The 27,153-nt window shown below is 39.0% G+C and overlaps 1 protein-coding gene across 7 annotated transcripts in view; it reads left to right on the top strand.

The window, feature by feature from the left end:
• Positions 1-27,153, top strand: part of DROSHA (drosha ribonuclease III) — a 126,547-nt gene that overhangs the window by 25,594 nt on the left and 73,800 nt on the right. For all 7 annotated transcript variants that reach the window (XM_029216656.1, XM_029216657.1, XM_029216655.1 and 4 more), the window contains 5 exons: positions 3,878-3,964; positions 6,237-6,323; positions 15,113-15,184; positions 16,778-16,859; positions 17,821-17,895. In XM_029216656.1, the coding sequence (XP_029072489.1) occupies positions 3,878-3,964; positions 6,237-6,323; positions 15,113-15,184; positions 16,778-16,859; positions 17,821-17,895 (403 nt within the window). The remainder of the gene's footprint in view (positions 1-3,877; positions 3,965-6,236; positions 6,324-15,112; positions 15,185-16,777; positions 16,860-17,820; positions 17,896-27,153) is intronic.

Raw genomic sequence — 27,153 nt, 5'->3', positions numbered from 1 at the left:
ATATATATATATATATATATATATATATATATATATATATATATATAGGCTGCAGTAATATTCCTAGCTAAGGACTGCACTGCCTCCTGAGCCCGGGGAGGCCCACCTAGTGTGCTGCTTCCTTCTTCATTGTAGGAGGTGCACGAGGCAATAATTTTGTCTTTTACTTTGGATGGATGTCTTGGAACTCCCCAGAATGCTCCCCTAAAATGGTGCGGCTGGGGTAGACCCTGAATCTTCGCAGGGTTTCTCTCTCACCCTTTGGAGCATATCCATTTTACTAGGGCTCTTAGTTTCCTCAACGTAATAATGTCACAGATGCGGTGGAGCAATATAACATTCTACAGTATTCCAGAAGGTCAGGGGCACCTTGAACTGTATTATGACAGTGAGTGGGAGAGTGAACCCGGTGGCAAACCCATAAATGTTGTCTGTTCCACGTAACTGTGAACCGGTTCTGATCGGAACTGGTCCTCATCCTGATTGGGATAGAAAAGGATACATTCAGCAGATCAGTTGCCACATACTTTGTACCTGAGGTCAGATTAATCTGCTGTAACTACGCTACAACACCTGGCACAGCAGGTGCAATTAGAGCTACTTGGTTGAGCTTGTGGTGGTATATAGTCATCCGCCAGGATCCATTTGGTTTCTTTAGGGCCCAGACTGGTGAATTAAACAGAGATGTGATGGGGCAGTCATCCCTGTGTCATTTGGATCCTTAAGGGTGGCACCAATCTCCACCATTCCCCCAGAGTCATACTGTTTTTGAGGTCCGGGTTGGGTGGCTTCTGCTTGACCTTTCCCATCACGACGGCTCTTACTCCACAGATCAAGGACCCAGTGTGAGGTGGCGCCGTCTGCCAATTTTGTCAATTCCAGTGGTACACTTGGGAACCAGGGAAATGACCACTGGGTGGACCTGTGGACTCAGTGGACCTACTGTAAGGCAGACCTTGACCAAGATTTTGTTACTACCTTGGCCTCGTCTCCCCCACTCCGACAGGGATACCAGAATGATACGCCCAGTCTCTGAGTATCAGTTGATTCTGATGCTGGGTCTAACACTCCTTGAACTGTCTGGCTTCTTCCTTCCCCGGTGTACAGTTATCTGAGCAAAATGGCCGTAGGCCCCTTGGGGGAAGGACAGGGCCACCGTGACCATTTTTGCTGGTGATAATGTTGCAGGGCCCGTCCTCCTGCCTTCTGGCCACCTCTTCAGGCAGTGGATTTCAGTCCAGTAACTTGTCAGGCCTGGAGCCGGGCAAGGGATCATGAGTGTTTACTGGAGCAGCCTACCTTCAGCCTCTTGGTTATCCAGTCTTGATTACTTCCGTTGGTACAAACTAAGGTAGTACTCTTATCAGCTACCCATTTTTTTTGTACCTAAGGACACTGTGTTGTGAAAACCACTTCCATGACTCTTTGTGGGTTACATCCCCTTGGCTGCCACTTCCGTCTCGCTGGCGATAATGATAATTGTGTGACCTGGCTTCTTATAATGAGCCCCATCATGTGGCCTCTCTTGTTTCAGAGTCCTGTCATCCCTGCTGCTGTAACCGCCTCTCTTACAATCAGCCCTGGCCTGCAGAGGAGGCCACCACCGATCGTCCTAGTGACGCTGGTGCCCCTTCACGAGCACATTCCTTTTGGCCTTGGTCAGTGGCGTGTCCTCTGGGCCTTCCCATGGAATATGATTATCTGATAATATTTTTCAGTCATAGATACTATATCCATCCCAACGTACCCATTTCCTTGAATCTCTGAATTCCTTCCTCCTCTGTCGGTCACTGCAGTTTTGGTATTTTCACTTTACTCAGCACGGGCCATCGCTTTTTCATGCTTTTAGGAGATGTCTTAGTAGGGAGTTCTCAGCATCTCCTGACATCCTTGAATCCTGAATGCTCCCAAGTCAGTAAACTCTTCCCTAATTAGCTGTATGTTCTGTTCCTTTTGATCGAGCACTCCCAGCATCTGGTCGTGTGTGGACTCCTGCTGCCGGCACGTGCTGGTGCCAGCTGGTTCTTACAGTTCCTTTGGGATGTTATGTCTCCTCTCAGCACCTTCCCAGCTGTAAAATGTGAAACCAGTTATGCTGTGAAATGACCCTAATTACAGGTCTGTTGTGAGGTCGGGTGTCGGGAGAGTGAGGACAATGTTGCCTTCAGGGGCTTTCGTTGTCTTCAGACGGGTGAGTGCTTGCTCTTAATAGACAAGGATGGGCCACCTCTGAAGAGGCAGAAGGGTTAGAGGCGTCTGAGGAGTCAGAACCTGTATGTCTCATCCTGGGTTTTCATATCCCTGACCTTGGCATAACAGACCTGCCTTGGTTGACTGTTAATTAGCCTTTAAGGTCCACCCACTTGGACAGGTAAGCCCTGGGCTTGGTCCTGGCGCTCTCTGATCTCTCACTGCAGGTGGTAAGAGCCTCTTTGTGTGCAATAGCAGGCTTTCACATCTGGCTTCTAGCTGCCTTTCCTTCTCCTCTGCTGCTGCATTTCTGTAGAGCAGTGGTTCTCTTAAGTGCAGCTCTCCAACTAGTATCAGCATCACCTGGGGCCTTGTTAGAAATGCAGATTCTCAGCCTGCCTCAGCTGCTGACTTAGAAACTTCTGGGCCTGGGGAGCAAGCAATCTGAGATCACAGTAAAGTTTGAAGAGCATGGTAAAGCATCAGTTGTGCTCGGCAATAGCCATCCATCCCATTATCCCTACAGCTACCGGTCTCTCATAGTTTTAAACACCTGGTGCATTGCACCTGCTTCCACTGGTACAGTCTCCCAATTCAGCATCTTTGAACGTTTCAATTGGCGTGTTATCTGGTGCCAGGGGCTGTGTGCTCCACCAGCCACCATGATGGGTTCCTTTCTGCCAGTTGGATGGTAAGTGATTCAGCTCCAAAACCCTGTCTCATCTCCTGCTTTCTTGGATCGCTTCTGGTGCCAACTGTCACACGTTGGATTCTCCAAAAGCAGATGCTAAGATGAAGTTTGGGGTGCGTGTTTCTTAGGGATCTTCACCTGTGAGAGGAAGAGGATATTAGCAGCATTGGATAGACGGATTAGTCTAACTATGAGTCAGCTCCAGCAAAGCCCCTGTCAACCTGGTGCTGATCCAAGGAATGAGTATTGCCCATTCAAGTTGGGCTGGGGGGCTGGGCCTTTGTACCTCTGCCTCGCTCAGTACACGCCTGACATCAGGTGAGGGGCCTCTGCAGTTGACACAGATCCTGAAGGAGCCGACAACTGGAGACTGCTGTCCATGCTGTTCACAGTAGGCAGCAAGTCCTTCCTTGAAAGATGGTCTGGGTCACCCATCGTTGTGTCTGTCACAACGTACCCAGTGATTCCACTGATGCTTCTGTTGCTCGCTGTTTTCCTTTTCCCGTCTTAAGCCCTGTGCATATTCTGTCCACCACCTCTGTGCTTGCTGCATTTCTGGTTCTCTCTATTTTTATTCAGCATATTTAACCCTTTCACTTGTTTCCCCTTCCTATTATAACCCACTGCTGTTACTTCTGAGATTATTTTTCTTGCTTTCTGGGGTTTTTTGTTGTTGTTTTTTTAGTTTATTGAGAGGTTAGCCAAAGGTCAATTATTAAGTTATTTTAAATGAAAGGAAGATAGTCATGGAAATTCAGATCTAGAGAGATCTATATGTTGTATTGTACATGAGTTGGTGGGTTGAATGCCAGTGACCAGCAGCCCATTTTTATCTATCTAGTAATGGTAAAGTGAATACTGTCCTTCCCTTCCAGTTTGTGAAGGAACACACATACCACCTCTTTTGTCAGATGCGAATCTAGAAAATACAGTCTATTTTTAAATAACAGTATTTTGCTACTTTACTCTTAAACTCATTTTTATTTTTCCCCTCAGGCCATCAAGCCCTGTCGTCCTATGACCAACAATGCTGGCAGACTTTTCCACTATCGAATTACAGTCTCACCTCCTACAAACTTTTTAGTGAGTTCCTAACAAAATCAGGTTTCATTTGTTTAAAAATGTAGTAAATAGGTTCTATGTGTGTACATAGGTTAAAATGTGAATTGGTTAAATATGGATTCAGTTCTTAAATGTTCTTTCTTTTAAAAACATTTTATTTTTATGCCAATAAAATTGACCTTTATCATAATGACTTATTTTTGGCTTCCTCTCATTATACTACTTTCTGTATCTTTTTTCATTCATATTGTTGGTACCACATAATAGCCAGTGAATTATGGAGAGCTTGTTCGTTGGAGCTATGGAGTTGGAAGAATGCAGAGAACGCTTGTGCATCTCTTAAAAATCAGCTAATAGCTTATGTATTATCTGTATATTATGACCATAGTATTGCATATATGACAGTGATAATAATACCTAATGTTTGTTGACTATGGTACTAGGCACCATTCTAAGTATTTGACATGTATTAAGTTATTTCACACAAAAATATCGATGAAGTAGGTATTATTATCCTCACTATGCAGGTGAGGCAGTCGTCCATGTTTTACAGATAAGGTTAAGCCGCTTGCTCTAGATTATTCAGGCAATAAGTGGCACAGTGAGGACTTGAGCCTGGGCAGACTGACTTCACGGTGCATGGCTGTATGCCATTCCACTGTGCCATACTGCCTTTTCACAGTACAAAATTAATTAATTCTGGTTACTTTTTTAATTAAGAGATTTCAGTTTCAAAATTAGATTATTAATATTTTAACAACTTTATTGACATATAATTAACATACCATAAAACTCACCCATTTAAAGTATATATTTCATGATATTTAGTCTTTTCACAGAATTGTGAAACCATCACCTCAATCTAATTTTAGAACATTTTCATCATCTCCCAAAGAAACCCTGTACTTATTAGCAGTCAATTCTTTCCCACCCCACAGCCTTCAGAAACTACTAAGGTACTCTCTGTCTTTATCATTTGCCTATTCTAGATATTTCATATGAATGGAATCATAGAATATGTGATCTTTTGGCTTCTCCCACTTACCATAATGTTTTCAAGATTAATCCATGTTGTAGTATGTAACTTCATTCCTTTTTACGGCCAAGTAATATTCCACTGTATGGACATACTGTATTTTATTTATCCATCCATCAGTTGATGACCATTTGTGTGGTATCCACTTTGGGGCTATTATAATAATGCTGCTGTGAATGTTTGTGTACAAGTTTTTGTGTGGATGTATGTTTTCCTTTCCCTTGAGTATAAATGTAGGACTAGAGTTGCTGGGTTATATGGTAACTATATGTTTAATATTCGGAGGAACTACCAAACTGTTTTCCCAAGTGGCTGTACCATTATCATTTCACTAGAAGTTCTTTCATAATATTTAATTTAGACCAGCTTTGTTGAGTTATTCAAATGCGAAGTAACAGTAATATTGGAAAAACAAATAATATGCATTTGGATATTCTTTATTCCCCCCCCCGACCCAAGTTCTTCGTGTGTGTGTGTGTGTGTGTGTGTATAAATGTTTAGAAGAATAATGTTCAATACCTATGTAAAAAAACATGTCTTTTAGGTTTCCAATCTTGATAATTTGTTCCATGTTTAGCATTTAGGATTAAAAATGGTGGGCTATAAGAATGGCATGAAGAAAAGAATCTCTTATGCTTAGGTCAACATTTGCATATTTTAATTAGATTCAATTTGCAGGTAATTAAGATCTTTGACATTATGCAGGAATTGATTTGTTACAGTGCTTAATGGGTTGGTTTCTCCTTGGAGGGCCTGGGAATGGAGCTGTGAGGGGATGAGCCTCCGGCACCTTGAGTCCTTTCAGAGCCTTCCAGGCTGTTGCTAGTTTTGACTGTTGTGATGCTGAGTCTTCTCCACTGGCTTTGATTCAACTGTGCCATTATGTTGTTCTTGTTAGAGCTTCTGTTAGTTCAGAAATATAGCTTAGTAAGAACAGGACTGGTAGTATTGTGGGATTAAATAAAACAAGTTCCTAGAAAATGAAGCCATGTAGCTAGCCTTTTTTTTCTTTATGGCACCCATAATAAACATTCTGGATTGTCTAGTATATAAATATTACTGAAGCTAGAGAGTTCCACCAAGCAGGAGAATTCTAGCTAGAATTAATCCTCTGTGTAAAGTTTCTCCCTGGTGTTTGGGAAAACGTTAACAGAAGTCCATACATTTCACCTATTTGTTGCTTTGTGTGTCCTGATGGGTTTCTGCACATGCAAATCATGTCATTTTTTCATACTTTGTGTTTCTGTTTGCTTTCAGACTGACAGGCCAACTGTTATCGAATATGATGATCATGAGTATATCTTTGAAGGATTTTCTATGTTTGCACACGCCCCCCTGACCAATGTAAGTATATGCTGATCAGCTGGCTTTCTCCTTCCCTGAGCCCCCTTCCTTCCCTTCACTCTTTCTTTCTAAAAGTCAGAGGAAATTTCTTTTCATCTGACTTCTAAGTAACAATTACTTTGCACCCCTCTACCTGAGCTGCAGGAAGTCAGCGGCAGTGTGTGTCAGGTGGCAATGTGACATCTGTGCTAATGAGTCACAGGTTTGGTCCACATTAAATGGTGTAAGTAAACATGGGTCAGAATAACATTTTGAGAGTGTGAAAGATTGAAAAAGAAGGATAAACTGTGGAGTAATGTGTCAGAGCTATTTTGGGTTTGGTGTCCTTCAAAAGAAAGTTGGAAAGTTTTAAGGAGAAGCTATTATTTAGTCTCTGAGCAATAGGTAAAGAAATAGAGCTTGTTCAGGACATCTGGAGCCTGAATTAACTTCATACATTTTTGTGCTTTTGAATCCCAGGAGTATGTCTTCTTTAAGACACTCTGACATACAGATCCATGATATTATATAGGTATTGGTAATCGATTTGTTGGTAATCGGTTCAAATGGAAGTTCTGTATTTGTAAGTCAAAATCTTTCTGTCTCAAAGCTGGCAGTCATGGGAATTGTCTTACTTATTCTGTGTTCCAGTTGGACGTAGAGTGGAATTCACTGGCGCCTCAGGAAGGGAGTGTAGAGGTATACTTGAGCCAGTCTAGATGCTGCTATAGAACTTACTGAATTACAGCTATGGTGTGTGTACATCAAAGTAGAATGTTCTTTAATCCTTTCTGGTTTGGTTAAAAGAAATTACATCTGCAGTTTGAGAAGTTATTTTAGTATTGTTTACTTAAACTGTGAAATTCTGTTCCATTGGAGAGTAAAGAAAAAATCTTTGCCTAATCTTGCTCCTTTCGATTATTATTTTTTATTAGCAGACATGATTCTGTAGTAGTGATATTAATTTAAAACAGACTGTTAATGAGATTTTCTTTATGCTACAGTATACTTTATCCTAGAGAATCTTCTTCTTGAGAAGACGATTACACTGTAAATGTAAAAATAAAATCATTTGATAATACACATCACATCTGTCTCTAGGGTGGACCATAATATAGAAAGGGGTGTAATATTGGACTTCTTTTTTTTTGTTGAGGTATAATTGACACATAATGTTATTAGTTTCAGGTGTACAACACAATAATTTGATATTTGTATATATTGTGAAATGATCACCACGATAAGTCTAATTAACATCCATCATCATACATACTTACAAAGTTTTAAATTGGACTACTCTTTTTTTTTTAATTGAAGTATAGTTGATTTACAGTGTTGTGTTAATTTCTGCTGTACAGCAAAGTGACTCAGTTGTATGCTGTAATCATTCTTTTTTTATATTCTTTTCCATTATGGTTTATCCCAGAAGATTAGATATAGTTCCCTGTGCTATACAGTAAGATCTTGTTGTTTATCCATTCTATATGTAATAGTTTGCATCTACTAACCCCAAACTCCCAGTCCATCCCTCTCCCTCTCCCCTCCCCCTTGTCAACCACAAGTCTGTTCTCCATGTTTGTGAGTCTGTTTCTATATTGTAGATAGGTTCATTTATGCCACATTTTAGATTCCACATATAAGTGATATCATATGGTATTTGTCTTTCTCTTTCTGACTTACTTCCCTTAGTATGATAATCTCTAGTTGCATCTGTGTTGCTGCAGACAGCATTATTTCATTCTTTTTTATGACTGAGTAGCGTTGCATTGTATATATGTACCATATCGTCTTTATCCATTCATCCGTCAATGGACGTTTAGGTTGTTTGGACTATTCTTAAACAATCTTTATGAAGAGACACTGGGAAGTTTTTGAATTTTGAAGGTTTCTTATTTTATTATTTTTTAAAATGTCTCAATTAGGCACTCAAACCCTTTGTTACACCAAATCTCATAGTCTTAGAGTTGAAAAGGCCTTCAGAAGTCATCTAGTCCAACTCCCCCCTACATAATACGTTTCTCTTTTTTTTTCCTCAGCAGGCTTGCAAATACAAATAATTAGTTACCATGAAAATAGTTAAAAATTATCTGTCTTATCTATTAATTCCCTACAAGTAATACAGATCTCATTTTAACTTTTAGGATCACCTTAAAGAAGGAAAGAAGTGTGACTTCAGAGAGGGTTTAAACCTTAGTGAATTCTACTTACTAGCTGTATGATTTGACATTTCAATTTTTATAAAGCCCTGATTTTCTCATCTGTAAAACAGACGTTATTAGTTGTGGCAGTCTTACTGGTTTTTGTAAAAAAATAAATGAGATGACAAATGAAAAGTGTTTATCATGATGTTTAATATACAATACATATTGGCACTAATTATTTTGGATAAGATGTCAGGCAGATGTGGATTTGAGTCTTTCTTCTAATTCTTTTTTTTTTTTTTTAACTGATTCTCCATATTTATGTGACCTTGGAAGAGTGATTCTTTGAGCTTCATTAAAGTCCCTCAGCACAAGGTTTGGCACTGAGAGGCCGCTAGTGCGAAATTAATTGCAGTTGTTACTGTTGTTGTAAAAGATAGGACTGAAAAATTCCTGGCTTCAGAGTATATTTTTTATAAATATTCAAATTCTCAAAACTTGAGAACTTAACTCTGTAATGAGAAGATAAGCCCCATCATTTATGTTAGAGATGTTGATAAAATAAATCGAGTTTTAAGCTGAGTGTTGTACAGTTCATAGGAATTAGATCCATCAAAGGCCTCTTGAATTTGAAATAGCCTCCCAAGAAAAAGAATTATTAAATCGCTTTACTGTTCTGATTCATTTTTTTGCTAGAGAGAGCTCATCAGCAAGAAGGGCATGCAAATGATGGTAATGTTAGAATCTCAATCCAGTCTAGTACCAACAAGTTCTCTTAAGGTCTTCTTGAATTGAAGTGGATTGAAAGCCTTGTTGGCTAAGTATAGAGCATTGTGGGAAAATTTTGTCCTTTTATGTAGTACATTTGCTGTTACTTATAATACCTGATGTTATTAGGGACTTTGACAACATAACTAAAATTCCCTAGATATATGTATTACATGCATAATATTTTATCCCGTCCTCAAAAGCACAAGGCAGCACCATGATCATTTCCCTGCTGCTTTCCATTTCCAGTGGACTCGCTGCCCTGGATTTAGTCTTTCAGTTCCTGGAAGTAGTAGAGTTAGAATGTAGAAGTTTAGGGAGGGTTTTTTTGTTGGTTTCTGGTAGGATGAGATAAGAGTTAGTGTCAAATCAGCATTCAAACGTGTTTTAAGAAATGGTAGTGGGCATTTATATTATTTGATTGGCCAACTGAGTTCTCAATCCACTGAGTTCCCAATATGTAGGAAAATGACAAGTCTCTTTGAGTCTTAGAGAGAGATGAAAGTTCGCATAGAAAAGGAGATTCTGCCTTTCCAAATTTGTGTGTCTGAGAAGGGCTCTAGTGGTACAGGTAAGAGCCCCAGAGAAAATACAGTGTGTATAAGAAAAGAGGTCAAAGAAGGAATCCCCCAAAAGTGATTTTAGTTGATATAATGTGGGGAAAGGACTGAACTTGCATAAATCATCCAGCAGAGTTGCTGTTGCACATGGTGAAAGGAGTAAAGTTTATACTTTTGCTCTTTTTCTTGCCTCTGGACTATTCCCAAGGTCTCTGGTCCTTTTCTCTCCTGAATACACTCCCCGAGTAATGCAATGTCACTCACAGTTTTTCCTCCCATGCGTGTCCTGACATTGATATTTATAGCTGTGACGTATGGCTCTGTGCTCCACACTCACATTTCAGATTGCCTTGATGTTCCCTCAGGTACCTCACCCTTAACCTGTGTGAAACTGAACTCATCATCTTCTCTGCGTACTGAGTTTGAGGAACTCAGGGGACACCCTATGAAATTCTTTGTATTAATGCCATCGTGAGCTATCTGGTCCCTTAGGCCAGAAACCTAGAAATTATCCTCTATTCTTTCTCCTCTTTCACTTCCACATCAGAACAGTCACTGTATATTTCAGTCACATCTCCTGTGTTTAAATTCTTCTCCCTCCTTTTTGATCTTTTGTTCATTTGGCTTCTGAACTGTTTCGTTAGACTCCATTCTGGTCTTCTGGTCTCTTGCCTTGTTCCCCTACAAGCCATTCCCACCCTGTTTACATAGCATCCCATCCATGTAAAGTGTGATAGTCTCTCACTTAAAGTACTTGAATGACTTCTTGTTGCCATAAGGATAGCTCTGAATCCTTAACATGGTTTTTAAGATCTGCATAATATAGTTCATACTTTCCTTTCTAGAATTTTCTTACATCTCTGTCTCCATGCATTTCACTTCTGAAGAGCTAAATGACCTGTCCTTCCCCCAGCTCCCTTTTCTCTGTTTTGCTAGAAACTAAACACCTGTCCTTCCCCAGTTAATTTTCGGGATGACCTGGAAAATCCCTTCCCATCTTTGAAGACTCAACTCAAATGTTACCTCCTCTTTGGTTCTTTTGTACTTTATACTATTTTGTTTGCTTATTTGTTTTTTAAATGCACTTATAAGTTACACTGTATCATATTCTGTTTATGCTTGTTTACATGCCTTTTTTTCTCTTCTAGATCCCTACCTTTTTATTTTTATTTTTTACACCTTTATTGGAGTATAATTGCTTTACAATGTTGTGTTAGTTTCCACTGTACAACAAAGTGAATCAGCTATATGCATACATATATCCCCATATCTCTTCCTTCTTGAGCTTCCCTTCCACCCTCCCTATCCCACCCCTCTAGGTGGTCACAAAGCACCGAGCTGATCTCCCTGTGCTATGCAGCTGCTTCCCACTAGCTATCTATTTTACATCTGGTAGTGTATATATGTCCATGCCACTCTCCCACTTCGTCCCAGCTTACCCCTCCCCCTCCCTGTGTCCTCAAGTCCATTCTCTACATCTGTGTCTTTATTCCTGCCCTGCCACTAGGTTCACCAGTACCATTTTTAAATTTTTTTTTATTTTAAATTTTTTATTTATTTATTTTTAAAATTTTATTTATTTATTTTTGGCTGCGTTGCGTCTTTGTTGCTGCACGTGGGCGTTCTCTAGTTGCTGTGAGTGGGGGCTACTCTTCCTTGTGGTGCGCAGGCTTCTCATTGCGGTGGCTTCTCTTGTTGTGGAGCACGGGCTCTAGGCATGTGGGCTTCAGTAGTTGTGGCACGTGGGCTCAGTAGTTGTGGCTCATGGGCTCTAGAGCGCAGGCTCAGTAGTTGTGGGCACGGGCTTAGTTGCTCTGTGGCATGTGCGATCTTCCCGGACCAGGGCTCGAACCCGTGCACCCTGCATTGGCAGGCAGATTCTTAACCACTGTGCCACCAGGGAAGCCCAGTACCATTCTGTTAGATTCCATATATATGCATTAGCATATGGTGTTTCTTTTTCTCTTTCTGACTTGCTTCACTCTGTATGACAGACTCTAGGTCCGTCCACCTCACTACAAATAACTCAATTTTGTTCCTTTTTATGGCTGAGTAATATTCCACTGTATATATGTGCCACATCTTCTTTAACCATTCATCTGTCGATGGACACTTAGGTTGCTTCCATGTCCTGGCTATTGTAAATAGTGCTGCAGTGAATATTGTGGTACATGACTCTTTTTTTTTTTTTTTGCGGTATGCGGGCCTCTCACTGCTGTGGCCTCTCCCATTGCGGAGCACAGGCTCTGGACGTGCAGGCTCAGCAGTCATGGCTCACGGGCCCAGCCGCTCCGCAGCATGTGGGATCTTCCCAGACCGGGTCATGAACCCATGTCCCCTGCATCAGCAGGTGGACTCTCAACCACTGCGCCACCAGGGAAGCCCGCATGACTCTTTTTGATTTATGGTTTTCTCAGGGTATATTCCTAGTAGTGGGATTGCTGGGTCATATGGTAGTTCTATTTTTAGTTTTTTAAGGAACCTCCATACTGTTCTCCATAGTGGCTGTATCAATTTATATTCTCACCAACAGTGCAAGAGGGTTTCCTTTTCTCCACACTCTCTCCAGCATTTATTTGTAGATTTTTTGAAGATGGCCATTCTGACTATTGTGAGACGATACCTCATTGTAGTTTTGATTTGCATTTCTCTAATAATTAGTGATGTTGAGCATCTTTTCATGTGTTGGCAATCTGTATGTCTTCTTTGGAGAAATGTCTATTTCGATCTTCTGCCCATTTTTGGATTGGGTTATTTGTTTTTCTGATATTGAGCTGCATGAGCTGCTTGTATATTTTGGAGATTAATCCTTTGTCAGTTGCTCCGTTTGCAAATATTTTCTCCCATTCTGAGGGTTGTCTTTTCGTTTTGTTTATGTTTTCCTTTGCTGTGCAAAAGCTTTTAAGTTTCATTAGGTCCCATTTGTTTATTTTTGTTTTTATTTCCATTACTCTAGGAGGTGGGTCAAAAAGGATCTTGCTGTGATTTATGTCATAGGAGTTCTGCCTTTGTTTTCCTCTGAGAGTTTGATAGTGTCTGGCCTTACATTTAGGTCTTTAATCCATTTTGAGTTTATTTTTGTATATGGTGTTAGGGAGTGTTCTAATTTCATTCTTTTACATGAAACTGTCCAGTTTTCCCAGCACCACTTATTGAAGAGGCTGTCTTTTCTCCATTGTATATTCCCCTCCCCCTCCCTGTGTCCTCAAGTCCATTCTCTACATCTGTGTCTTTATTCCTGCCCTGGCACTAGGTTCACCAGTACCATTTTTAAAGTTTTTTTTATTTTTAATTAACAATTTTTTATTAATTAATTTATTTATTTTTAAAATTTAATTTATTTATTTTTGGCTGCGTTGGGTCTTCTTTGCTGTGCACAGGCTTTCTCTAGTTGCAGCAAATGCGGCGAGCGGGGACCACTCTTCATCGTGGCATGCAGGCTTCTCATCGCGGTGGCTTCTCTTGTTGCGGAGCATGGGCTCTAGGGCATATGTGCTTCAGTAGTTATGGCACACGGACTCAGTAGTTGTGGCTCAAGGGCTCTAAAGTGCAGGCTCAGTAGTTGTGGCACAGGGCTTTGTTGCTCCACAGCATGTGGGATCTTCCCAAACCAGGGCTCGAACCCATGTCCCCTGCATTGGCAGGCGGATTCTTAACCACTGTGCCACCAGGGAAGCCCTCTCCATTGTATATTCTTGCCTCCTTTGTCAAAGATAAGTTGACCATATGTGCGTGGGTTTATCTCTGGGCTTTCTGTTCTGTTCTGTTGATCTATATTTGTTTTTGTCCAGTACCGTACTGTCTTGATTATTGTAGCTTTTTAGTATAGTCTGAAGTCAGGGAGCCTGGTTTCTCCAGCTCTGTTTTTCTTTCTCAAGATTGCTTTGGCTTTTCGAGATCCCTGCCTTTTTAAAAGGTAAGGGCTGTGACATATTTTAGAGTAACTGTGAATCTAACAGTTGTTAGCAAAGTATTTTAAAAATATGAATAATTGCACAAATTTGTTGCTCTCAAATATTTTTAAATGATTGTAGGAAGGAAGAAGAACTTAAAAATGATAGTGGCCTCAGCATGTAACTTCATCTGGTTTAGAACTCATTACCATGAGAAGGCTGAAAATGGGTCTCTTATTAACGTTAATTATGAATTTCACTCAAATTAGCCACCATCCTAAAAAAAAAAAAGAAAGCACCTAAGAGCTAAACTTCATTTCTGAGAATAAGATTTCCAGTAGATGGCATTATAGGACTATTTGCTTTTCTTACCATTCCTTTTGCTGGTGGAATTAAAATTTGTTTCTTTCTGATTGCTGTGGTTTGTAAAAACGATTACCTTTATATAAATTCGTCTTATGGACAGATCAAGGGGCCAGAAAAGCCCACTTAACACATCTCTAGGGCTTCTGAGTCTATTATTTTCCCCGGCTAGTCAGCCAAGCCACTGCATTAACCTCACACCCTTCCTTTCTCAGTCCTTCGTTCATTCAAAAATATACTTAAAGAAAACCTATTAAATCTAGGCACTAGGCTAGTGTCTCATGATACATTGGTAAAGCAAGACAGATGTGGATTTATTTCATCTGAGCTTTCCTTCATTTTCACACATACCCTGAGTATTAGAACAGGAAATGAGAGGTGGATACCCAAGTGGCTTAGAGCTGGGGTCTAGAGCAAGAATTTCTAATTCACCAGCTACCTGCTTCCTTCGGCAAAATATCTGACGGCTCTGCCTTCATTTCCTCCACTGTACCCTGGGAAGAGTAGTTGTACCTGTCTCACAGAGCTGGTTACGTGAGTGACAGTATGTGAAGCAGTAGAACAGTGCCTAGCTCAATAAGTGGTAGCTATTATTATTTTTATTACCATGATTGCTTTTGCTCCAGAGCCAGAGAGGCAGCATGAGTTGTGTCTACTACAATGACTTATGAATCTATAGCTGATGAATTGTCAGCCTGCTATCCCTGCTCTGCCTGAAGAGCTGAAGATTCTGAAAGATTTTTAAAACCTGAGAAAAAGAAGTATTTAATTGTGGTTTTATTAATTCTTTAGAGGCAATATATTTGGTTTTAATGAGTTCTTGTCATGTTTGTGTTGCTGCTGCTAATACAGTTAATTGAGCACCAACATTATGCAGGTTTCCTGTAGAGACTGGGCCAGCTGGGTTCTTGTTATTAAAATTCAGCAGCTGTGGTCAAGTTTCATGTGCAGTATTGTTAGCAGCTTAGATTAAGGTGAAGCTTTCTCATTTGGTTCATGGCCTTCTGGGTTAGGTAGCAAACACATGTACAGTGTGAGCGCAGGAAGGTATTTTGAAACTGAACTTTTCCTCCTTATTATTGCAGATTCCACTGTGTAAAGTAATTAGATTCAACATAGACTACACGATTCATTTCATTGAGGAGATGATGCCTGAGGTAAGGGAAAAGATTATTTAACAGCCTGATGCAGCTTGCTCTTTTGTTTATTCCACACATATCTTTAAAGCATTGAACTTGGCCAGGTCTGGCTTTTTGCCATAAGTATACCCTTAAAGTATTGTGTTCACTGTTGAAAGGACCAGTCAGATGTAGTCAGATATAGCTTTAGGAATGAGGTTAAAATTCAGGTCGTTTTCCAACTTATTGACCTATTTTTGAACCCATTTCTCCTTGTGTTGCAACTACTGATAGTAGCTTCACATCTGTTTCTAGTTTGTTTTGGACAGGGGACAGCTTTTGGTTACTGGTCGTTATCAGATAGGAAATTAGAAAAGTGAAATTGAATCTGATAGCTGTTGGAATAATCTTATTCATTATCTCCAGTGACAAGATCAATGCTTTGTTCATTTTCCTTCCCATATATTTACACATTTTTCTTCCCATATATTTACATATTTTTCACTACGTATGCTCAGCAGCAGATTTATCTAAATATATGCAAGAGGTTTAAAATTCCAAAGCAAGATAAATGTGAATCTCAGAATGATTCATTGCCTGATCTTGAATTTAGTGCTGTCAACAAATCACACTAAGAAATAACAACTAGACAGCAAACAAGCTTGTGCACTTAACATTGTGCTGGAGTCGGGGTCGATTTCCTGAGCCCCTGGCTCCTCTTGCAAACCTCGTTTAACGGTGCAGCTCTGTCGAGGGCAGCGGAGCACCCAGGGGGATTGATGAGCATGACACGCATGCTTAGTTTGCACCTATTTCATTCTGGGCAAGTCCTGTTAATTCCACCTGTCTTTCAAAAAGAATTGAAGAGAAAGGGCCGCCCCTTCATTCTTCAGCTTGGAAGGGCTTTTTTGCTTCCTTTTGATTTTTAAGGTCATAAGCCTTCATTTGCTATTGTAAAAGTTTATGACTTCTGGCATGATCTCACGCAGGGTGATTTATGAACCCCGAGCAAAACAAGTAGGAGGAAGAATTATGAGACAAGTCTCACTTGCAAATATATCATCTGTTAAGCTTGTTTACAGCAGAAATTTTGGTACAAGGTTCTGTAGTTTGTCTTGGCCCTGTATTTGCCTTCATTAAGAATTGGAACTTTTTTGGCACAGAGACCTTTGTTTATGGTAACTTTGTAATAATAGTGATTCTGGGTGTATTTGAGGGGTGGAGGGAGCAGGGGTGGAGCGGGGGAGGTGCTGGGGACAAGCCTATCAGAGCTGGCTGCCCAGTGTGTGATTTGAATTAACAGAAAGTCCCTAGGAGATTCTGATATATTTTATAATTGGGTTAGAAAAATATGACGTAAAGGAGACTCTGATTTTTAAATTGCACATCATTTTATTTGTACATTGAGAAGGGCCAAGTTCACATTTTCTTAGGAATCCTAATGATACTATTGCCTACTTCATTAATGTTTCAAGCCAATGAGCTATTATAGGATGGTGACCAAACTAGGAAATTACCTTGTTTTAGTACAGTTGCAATAGACACTTTTTAAAACACTTGACTAGAACAAGCTGAACCTTGTTAATACATGTTTGCAGTACTACAGTGATTTGATTTTGGTTTATTTTTCAGAATTTTTGTGTGAAAGGACTTGAACTCTTTTCATTATTTCTATTCAGAGATATTTTGGAATTGTATGACTGGAATCTTAAAGGTAAATAATAGGAATTAAAGAAAAGTGCAGTTCTTATCGAAGAACGTTGTGGTATGTGTGAAAACTCTTATAAAAGTGGGGGAACATAGTTGAAATTCCTCGTACTTTTGAAATACCCAGGGAAAAGTTTATTATTCATAGGAGTGCGTGTTATCATTTGACATGAATAAGTTGTTATGGTCTCATTTTAATACAGTTGGACAGTGTCCATTACGGAAGATTACCATTAATTGTTACCTAACTGGTACCTCAGAAGATGGTATCAGTTATGTTGAGTGACTACCTTGATTTATCTGCATTGGAGAAATCTCATTAGTTAATATTTTAAATCTATTGAACTTTACTGTAATAAACTTCTTCCAAGATGACAGTTTATTAAAACAGAACTTTAGTTAACCTTCGAAACACACACATACACTGTGAGCTACAGCAGTTCAAAACTTGATACTTGGTTCTTAGATAATAGTTCCCTCTTTTGGAAGTGCCTCTATTCCAGCAGACACTTATTTATTTATTTTTAAAATAGTATATTGATGAATGGCTTTTCAAACCAAGTTTTTAATAGTATTTGTCTCTTTTTTTTCCCCAGTTGTATTGGTTAAAATGGAACGGAATGAAAACACAAGCATATTATATCATCCAATCGTTCATTTATAACAAAAATCTTTGTATCTTTGAATTTCTAAAACTAATTTTACCATATATACCATATACCGTATATAACCTTGGGGCATTCATTCTCCTTTTTGAGTGGTCTCTTCCCTACAGTCTTCATGGAATGTTTGTGGCAGTTACCACATGATTGATTTAGCTATTGAGGAGAAAGGGGTGGTTTTCTTATGTCCCTACTTCTGGTGGTATTTTTTTGTATTTATCATAAATCTCGGGAGTTAAGTTGCAATGTTTGTTTCCTAAGGTGGTTTTATTTATTTTTTCTTTCCTTTTCACTTGTTTGCTTTAGGTCCTTTGTTTGAAGACAGTCCTCCCTGCTGCCCAAGATTTCATTTCATGCCACGTTTTGTAAGATTTCTTCCAGGTAAATCTTTTGACTTGTCAGTGACCCGGTGAGATAGTGCATCTGAAAATAAGCCTGCCATTCTCCTTTCAGTCTTCAGGGACAACTTTCCCACCTCAGACACTTAATATCTACTTCTTAGGTCAGGCATGAAAATGTAAAATTATACATGTTGATTTGTACCCCTGCATAATTTACGGTAGCCCCAAGTTAGATGAGCAATGAGAAAATTGATTTATAAATTTTGAGAGTCTACTTGATAAAATATCATGCAAGTATTAAAATTAATATGGAAAAATGCATGTGGCTTAAAAAATGCATATAGTTAATTAGAAAACAATTATAAAATTGTATAAACAATATGATTATAATTATGCTAAAAATTAATGCAGTAATAGTTGTAGTAAGATTAGTATTATAGGTTTTTTTTCTCTTTTTTGACATATACTTTTATTCATTTTACAGTAAAAAATAATTTATTGTCTCATGAAATTAAAAATATATAAGTAAATATATGACTTTTATGTTTTTAAAGCAATATTTTAACTATTTTAAAACTTTTGTCAAGAGGCTAGCTGTGAGCTATGGCATTGTATTTAGTGTTTTTTAAAATGGTTGGGTTTTTAATGAAATGTTTGGACGCCTTTTTGTTTGTAAAGTCTTCACCATCCTAAATGAATTCATCCCTGGAATCTCATTCCCGTATCTCACTTTCTGGTGATATCCATCTATACTTCCACCCTCTCGTTCCCTTATTCCCTTTGCTTCTGCTTGACTCTTCTTTTTTCTCCTTGTGTGCAGTCATCTTTCCTTGCTTTCTTAAATCCTGTCCTCTGACTTCTGTCTCAGCTCTAGTGACCTCAGCCCCTTGTGCTAACCACCACCTTGCATGGAAATGTCATTTCAACCATTTGCCTTTTCTTCTCTGATGTTTGGGCCACTCAGTGATACGGGAGAAAAAAAAATGGCCGCTGCGATAAAACTGTGGTTTATAATTTCAGCTGGGGAGCTTTTCAGCATGTAAGCTTTCTGCCCACGTTTACATATCAGCAGTTTCAGAAGTTCAGCCTCATGCTCGTGCTCTCCTCCTCATGCCCCTTGTCCTCCTGGGGGCAGGACCCTTGCCTCCCTCATGCCTCAGAACCATCCCTTGAGCCTGTCAGATTCTGGGCCGTTCACAGCTTGGCTTTCCTTTGGTGCCCCACCTGCCTCTTACCTTGTCCCCACCCCGCTGCAGCTGCTGATGCCAGAGCCAGCCTGCAGAAGACCAAAAACAGTGGACATGCTTCAGTTGAGCCTCCTCCCTAATGTGGTACCTGGGCTCTTGTTCTGGTCTGCCTGCTGCACTCTCCTTACTTGCCTTCTGGCTCTCTGATTCGTCCTTTGTGGCTTTTGTTTCTCGTCTTTTCATTCTAGTTTAGCTTTTCCTCCAGATTTTGTCCATGCTACCCTTTCCTCAGTCCATTCAGTCACAATGGCTTATTTTTATTTTAGCATGGTGTTAATCATATTTTTAGTATTGTTAATGTTCATTTTGTTTGGAAAATGCATTCAAAAGATTTTCTCTTTTGGACATCTGGTTTTATTTCATTGAGAGGTCCTTTGTATTTTTAAAATATTTATTTATTTTTATTTATTTGTTTGGCTGCATCGGGTCTTAGTTCAGCCTGCTGGCTCTTTGTTGTGGCACACGGGCTTCTCTCTAGTTGTGGCACATGGGCTGTAGAACGTGAGGGCTCAGTAGTTGTGGCGCACGGGCTTAGTTGCCCTGAGGCATGTAGGGTCTTAGTTCCCCGACCAGGAATTGAACCCACATTCCCTGCATTGGAAGGCGGATTCTTAACTGCTGGACCACCAGGGAAGTCCTGAGGTCCTTTTCTTCCTTTCAAGTGAATGCATCTATGATTTTATAATGGAGCTTTAGCAGTAAACGTATTAGAAAATTGTGTTAGAGTGAGTTTGTTGAAAAGCCTTTCCTTTCTGTATCTGTCTGCCTGTAGGCATTTTATGACCAAACAAATCTCTAAGAGAAAGTGGACATTTTTTTTTTTTTGAAAATGGACATTTTAAAAATCATCTTAAAGAAGAATCTTATGTCAGATATTTACTTCGTGGGATTTCAACTCTCACAAAATGTTTCTTGTAACTGTATAGGGATAACACTTAGGTTGTCAAGAAGGGAAAGGTCTATTGACTTATTTTTAAACGGGATTTACTTTTTCATTAGACTTCCTTTTGAAAATATACTTATTAAAAAAAACCCGGGACTTCCCTGGTGGCACAGTGGTTAAGAATCCGCCTGCCAATGCAGGGGACACGGGTTCGATCCCTGGTCTGGGAAGATCCCACATGCTGCGGAGCAACTAAGCCCATGTGCCACAACTACTGAGCCTGTGCTCTAGAGCCCACGAGCCACAACTACTGAGCCCGTGTGTCACAACTACTGAAGCCCATGAGCCTGAGCCCATGCTCTGCAACGGGAGAGGCCACCACAATGAGAGGCCCATGCACCTCAACGAAGAGTAGCCCCTGCTGGCCACAATTAGAGAAAGCCCCCATGCAGCAATGAAGACCCAATGCAGCATTAATTAATTAATTAATTAATTAATTAATTAAAGTAACAGCTATTTCAGGGACTTCCCTGGTGGCGCAGTGGATAAGACTCTGTGCTCCCAATGCAAGGGGCCCGGGTTCGATCCCTGGTCAGGGAACTAGATCCCACATGCATGCCGCAACTAAGACCCGGCACAACCAAATAAAAAAAAAAGTAACAGCTATTTCAGAACAATGTTAGTATACTTAACACTGTTGAACTGGATGGTTAAAAATGGTTAAGGTATTTCAAATACATAATACAGCTAATAATACTGTATTACATATTTGAAAGTTGCTAAGAGAAAAAAATCTTAAATGTTCTCACCGCAAAAAAGAAATGGTAATTACATGACATGATGGAGGTGTTAGATAACACTATGGTGGTAATCATTTTTCATTAAGTTTATCAAATAAGTTTATCAAATCAGTGTGTCATACCCCTTAAACTTAAATAATGTTATATGTCAGTTATATCTCAGTAAAGCTGAAAAAAATGGTTAAGATGGTAAATTTTATGATATGTTTTTTATCAAAATAAAAAAAATATTAAATCTTTAAAAAGTGACAACAGGACAAAAGAGTTGGAATGTTGCTGACTAATGGACCTAGATACCAGAAAACAGTTTCTTGATAACAGATACAATTTAGAATACTAAGCCAAGCAAAGGGAAGTTTTCCTCAGTGTGAAAAAGAAAATTAAGTTTAAAAGTAGAAAAAGGTTAAGGATTTTTAAAATCAGTATTTCCTACATTTTCTAAAATGACATACTTTATGAGTGTAATTAAATTTTTTTAAATTTTAAAAACTGAAATAGTTTGTGTCTCTAACTTCTCAAGTTTATATAATACTACTTAAGTTTGGCTTTCTGTAATTACAATGTAAGATTCAAATTAATCAGTTCTTAAAAGGCTTACCTTATTAGCTTCTTCTGTCACTATTCGATTAAGAAACTTCATCATAATTGTTGGTGCCACAGGGTTGAAACTGTCAAAGTTTTATAAAGGAAGATAGTGGTTATGTGATTAATTAAAGAATACAGTATGGGGGCTTCCCTGGTGGCGCAGTGGTTGAGAGTCCGCCTGCCGATGCAGGGGACACGGGTTCGTGCCCCGGTCTGGGAGGATCCCACATGCCGCGGAGCAGCTGGGCCTGTGAGCCATGGCCGCTGAGCCTGTGTGTCCGGAGCCTGTGCTCCACAACGGGAGAGACCACAGTAGTGAGAGGCCCGTGTGCTGCAAAAAAAAAAAGAAAAATACAGTATGTATATAAAATTTTAAGCAGAAATTTCATTCTATTTCTATTCTATGTGATATAACACACTCTTCCTGAATTTCTTTGGGAAACAGTAACCTTTGATTATTATCTCCACTGAGACTTTCAGAGATTATAAATATTAGAGGACATCGACCAATCTGCACATACTTCCTAAAATAACAAAAGATAGCAAGCAAGGTTGAAATTTAAAACACCTGCCATTTAATTTGGAGTTTTAGAAAACTTCACTGAAACTCACCTCAGAACTTCATGTAAAATATGAGAATCTTGATGAAACTGGTTAGGTAAATCCTACCAAAAACAAAGGAAAAACATTAGCTTAGTTTTATTCCCATGTAAATTTATTTTCAGATTTATATCTACCAAAACAGGAAAAATGTTATCTATTCAATGTATTGTAACCAGAACTTTTGTAGAAATTAAGGGAGACATCAAATAGCTGATATCCTAAATAGTAAAACGCATCAATGGGATTTTGAGAGCAAACTTCTTAGGGTCACTACAAGTTATAATATTTTTACTAAGATGTCATTTTCCAAATATTTTTTGCCTTTCTATACTTAGGCCATTAAATATTTAAAGTTCATTAACCCATAGCTACTTTATCCAAGTTTACTGCAATAAACTTTAGGTTTCTTCTATTATACAAAGCCTTTATGTTATATTTTACCAGTACTAACACTATGGAGAGAGTTAGTCATTATCACATAAAATATATCTTACAATTGTTTACTCAGTAGTTACAGCAGAATTTCAAAAGCTGTCCTTACTTCAACTAGAATTATCAGTTCTCAGATCATCTCCAAACATTTGTAGTTTGTTATATTTTGTCGCTCTTAGTAGAAACTCTTTAAAAACTGCTATCTGAGGGCTTCCCTGGTGGCGCAGTGGTTGAGAGTCCGTCTGCCGATGCAGGGGACGCGGGTTCGTGCCCCGGTCCGGGAAGATCCCACATGCCGCAGAGCGGCTGGGCCCGTGAGCCATGGCCGCTGAGCCTGCGCGTCCGGAGCCTGTGCTCCGCAACGGGAGAGGCCACAGCAGTGAGAGGCCCGCGTACCCCTGCCAAAAAAAAAACAAAAAAAACCCCTGCTATCTGAGAGTGATAAGGAAATACATGGAAGGTTGATTCTGAAAGGAAACATATTTAACCCTTTTTTTTTTTTTTGTGGTATGTGGGCCTCTCACTGCTGTGGCCTCTCCCGTTGCGGAGCACAGGCTCACGGGCCCAGCCGCTCTGCGGCATGTGGGATCTTCCCGGACCGGGGCACGAACCCGCGTCCCCTGCATCGGCAGGCGGACTCTCAACCACTGCGCCACCAGGGAGGCCCTAACACTTATATTTTCAACGAGTTATATATGCATCAATATTATACATATGTACATAATATACATATACATTAATGAATACATTTACATATACATGAAGGAGCACACAATATTGTAGACCGTTTTTAATTAGGCAGAACAGTTCAAATTTAAAATAGAATATTCATTTCAAAAGACAAAAGTCACTATGAACAACAGTAACTTTTCTGTACCAATGAATGTAATATGGAGTTAACTGGTTTCAGAACACAGCTGTTAGTATAAAAGTCATACAATTGGTAAAAATATTTATGACTTTGCCTACACAGTGAAGATTCTCCCAATTAGTGCATGACTATAAATGAGCTGTTTTCAATAATAATAAGTTTTAATTTAATTTAATAATAAGTTTTGGGCTTCCCTGGTGGCGCAGTGGTTAAGAATCTGCCTGCGCTCTGGAGCCCGCAAGCTGTGCTCCGCAACAAGAGAAACCACCGCAGTGAGAAGCCTGCGCACTGCAATGAAGAGTAGCCCCTTTCTCTAGTAGCTCGCTGCAACTAGAGAAAGCCCATGCGCAGCAATGAAGACCCAACGCAGCCAAAAATAAACACACAAATAAATTTATTTTTTTTAAAAAAAGCAAAACGCTGAAGGATATAGAAAAATGCCTAATGTATAAAATGCATTTTGGTATTTGACGGCAAATTATGGTTGATTCATTTTTCACAATATGACTTCACTGAAAATCTTTAGAAAATGATGAGTTCAAAAGGAAAATACATTTTGATGTATATTTTCATTTTTTTCTGTTCATAACTTTTTTGCCTAGTGGTCATCATACTGATAAATGTTTTTGCATCCTAATTTTTAATAATTCATCAAGCAGGCAGATATTTTTAAAGATCATGATATGTAGTACCAAATTTCTTGTCAAAAGAATCATCAGTTTATGCTGCCATGGAAAATGCATTATTAGTCTTCTTCACGTTTTGGACTTTCCTTCCTTCCTCCCTCCCTCCCTCCGTCCGTTCCAACTGTAGCTCTGTGAGGCTAAGGAGTAAACAGTCTGTCTTGTATCACTACTGACATACTACTAAGTGGTGCACAGCTGGGGCTCAGTAGATACTTGTTTAGTGACTTTATTTAATTGGTCATAATAGTGTCTTAGTAAAATATTCATGTATTTCGTTACTAATAAGAGTGTGTTTTTCAAACATTATTTGGTATTGTCTCTCATTTTTAAAAAGTAAACCTTTGATTGAAGTAGAACACAAGTACTGAAAAGTGCACGTATCATACATGTAAGACTCAATGAATTTTCACAAAGTGAATATGACTGTGTACTCAGCACCCAGCTCAAGATTACCAGTATCCAAGAGCCCCTTTCCAGTCACTACCCAGCCTGTCAAGGTAGCCTCTATTCTGGCTTGAAAATACCATGTATTAGTTTTACCTGTTTTTGAATTATAAAAACTAGAATTGTATATGCTTTTTTGTTTCTGTTTTCTTCTGTATTATGTTTTTTTGTTTTTGTTTTTGCGGTACGCGGGCCTCTCACTGTTGTGGCCTCTCCCGTTGTGGAGCACAGGCTCCGGACGCGCAGGCTCAGCGGCATAGCTCACGGGCCCAGCCGCTCCGCAGCATGTGAGATCTTCCCGGACCGGGGCACGAACCCGTGTCCCCTGCATCAGCAGGCAGACTTTCAACCACTGCGCCACCAGGGAAGCCCTGTATTATGTTTTTGAAATACCTATTGTTACAGTTAACTGTAGTTGGCTCATTCTCATTGCTGTATAGTATTATATGGTATGACTAAATTAAAATGTATTTAACCTGTCTGTGATTAATGGACATTTTGCATGCTTTCAGTTTTTGACTCTTTCAGATAGCATACACGTGTTCACCAAACACTTATACATGCTTTTTGGTGAGCATATATTTATGCTTTTCTATAGTGGATATATACCTAGGAGGGGAAATTCTGGATGTGTTTATATTAAGCTTTGTAGATACTTCCAAACAGTTTTCCAAAGTGATTGTACCATTTTACCGTCCCACCTGCAATATGTATGAGAGTTCAAGTTATTCCACATTTGCACCAACACTTGGCATTTTTCTTTCTTTTTCAAGTTAGCCATTCTGATGAGTATTCAGAGGTATAACATTATGGTCTTAATTTTCATTTCCCTAATGACTAATGAAATGGAGCACCATTTCATATATTGACCATTTGGATGTTGTCTTTTGAAGTGCCTGTTCAAGTCTTTAGCTCATTTTTCTGTTGGGTTATATCTGCCTTTTTCTCATTTACTTGTAGGTATTTTTTATATATACTCTATGTGAGTCTTTTGTCAGATATATATATTGCCAGTACCTTCTCTGTGATTGCTTTTTCACCATCTTAATGGTGATTTTTGGTGAACAGAAATTCTTTATTTTAATGTAGTGCAATTTACATATTTACCCTTTTTGCTTGGAGCCTTTTGTATCTTATTTGTGAAAACTTTGCCTACCCCAAGGTCATCAAGACACTCTTCTATATTTTCTACAAATTTAGATCTATAATCTGTCTCAAATTTGTTTTTACAAATGGTATGAGATATGGGTCAACACTCATTATTTTCAGTATGACATCCAGTTGACCCAGCACCATTTTTTGAAAAGACCATTCTTTCTTCACAGAATTGAAGTGTTACCTTGCCCTTAATTATGTCGACTCTGTGTGTGTGTATGTGTGTGTGTGTGTGCGTGTGCACAAACAATACAAAAGTGTATGAAGTAAAAAAGTGAACACCCCCTTCTAGACATGTGAAAATGAATAGGTGCTATAAATGGTTTGATTTGTATTTGTTTTAACCTGTACAGAGAGAATTATGCCTTTTTCTTTAAGTGGGATAACACTAAATATGTTACACAGCTTGACCTTTTACTCAACTGTTTCGGACATCCTCTATATAAATACACTGCCTCAATCTTTAACACCTGCATGGCATTCCATAGTATGAATGGACGTTAACTTTTTTGGCAGTTCCTCTAGTCATGAGTATTTTGGAGGTCTCTATCTTTCCTCCATTACATATAAATACTTCAGGAATAGTCTTGTGTATCTATCCTTTTGCATTTGTGTGAGTGTTTCTACAAGGTAGGGTTCTAGAAGTGAAATTATTTGTTAAGACAGTACGCACATTTTAAATTTGGAAAGAGTTGGCCAAGTTTTCTCTAGAAAGGACATAGTTGGTAGTTCTAACCAACATTTTTAACAGTACCCTTTTTCTATACATCTGCCAGCAGTGGATATTACTAGTCACTTGATAGGTAAAAAGTCATCTGATTATTATTATTTGCATCTTACTTGAACTCCTGTAGAATGAGCAGCTTTTATATAGTATTACATGGTCCTCTCCTTCTCATTTGCTTTTTGTTTGTATCAGTTTATTATACTATGTAACTGAAAGTTTATCAGTCATTCCAGTTTTTCTCTAGTTCCTCAGTTGACCTGCTTTGAAGACAGCTGTCTCAGTTGCTTTATACAAATTTATCCAAAGTTAAGCTTATAGTTTAAACCAAGGATTATTCAGTGCAGGCCAGTTTACCAGAAGTCAAATCACGGAACAACCAGTTTATTGATATTTTAAGAGTTTTCTCAAATTTTTGTTTCTTTCCTATCCCTGCCTCTACCTCTAGTAGCCAAATAGTTGATATGAGCTCTCCTAGAGCCACTTGAAGGTTTTATCCTGACTGTAGTTAGGGCTGGGGCAGGGCATAATTCAAGTTAGGAAGGCTGCACTTACGGAAAAGCCTGTTCATTGTTTATTTCATTGCTGTAGTAAAGCTTTGAGAATCCTGAATCAATTTTGCAAATCAGTTATCTAGCAGATTGATTTTTGGAGAAGTAATTCTTTAGGTATGGCTGACAGAGAGCCAGAGGGTGGGAGAGTATATCAAAATTCCCAGGAGGGAAGTGTAGTTTGGAAAAAACATCAATTGATATAGCATCTTAATATATAACTTTGTATTTGGAAAGTTTAGAAAATACTGTGTTGTTAATACAAATTTTCAAAACTTAAGATTATACAAAGGTGTCTTAGTAGGAATATACAGGAG

Source organism: Monodon monoceros, unplaced genomic scaffold (genome assembly GCF_005190385.1).
Source record: "Monodon monoceros isolate NGI ecotype Baffin Bay Population unplaced genomic scaffold, NGI_Narwhal_1 Super_Scaffold_12, whole genome shotgun sequence".
Lineage (NCBI taxonomy): Eukaryota > Metazoa > Chordata > Mammalia > Artiodactyla > Monodontidae > Monodon > Monodon monoceros.
Note: the sequence above shows the minus strand (reverse complement) of the source record. Positions and strands in the feature narration are given on the sequence as shown.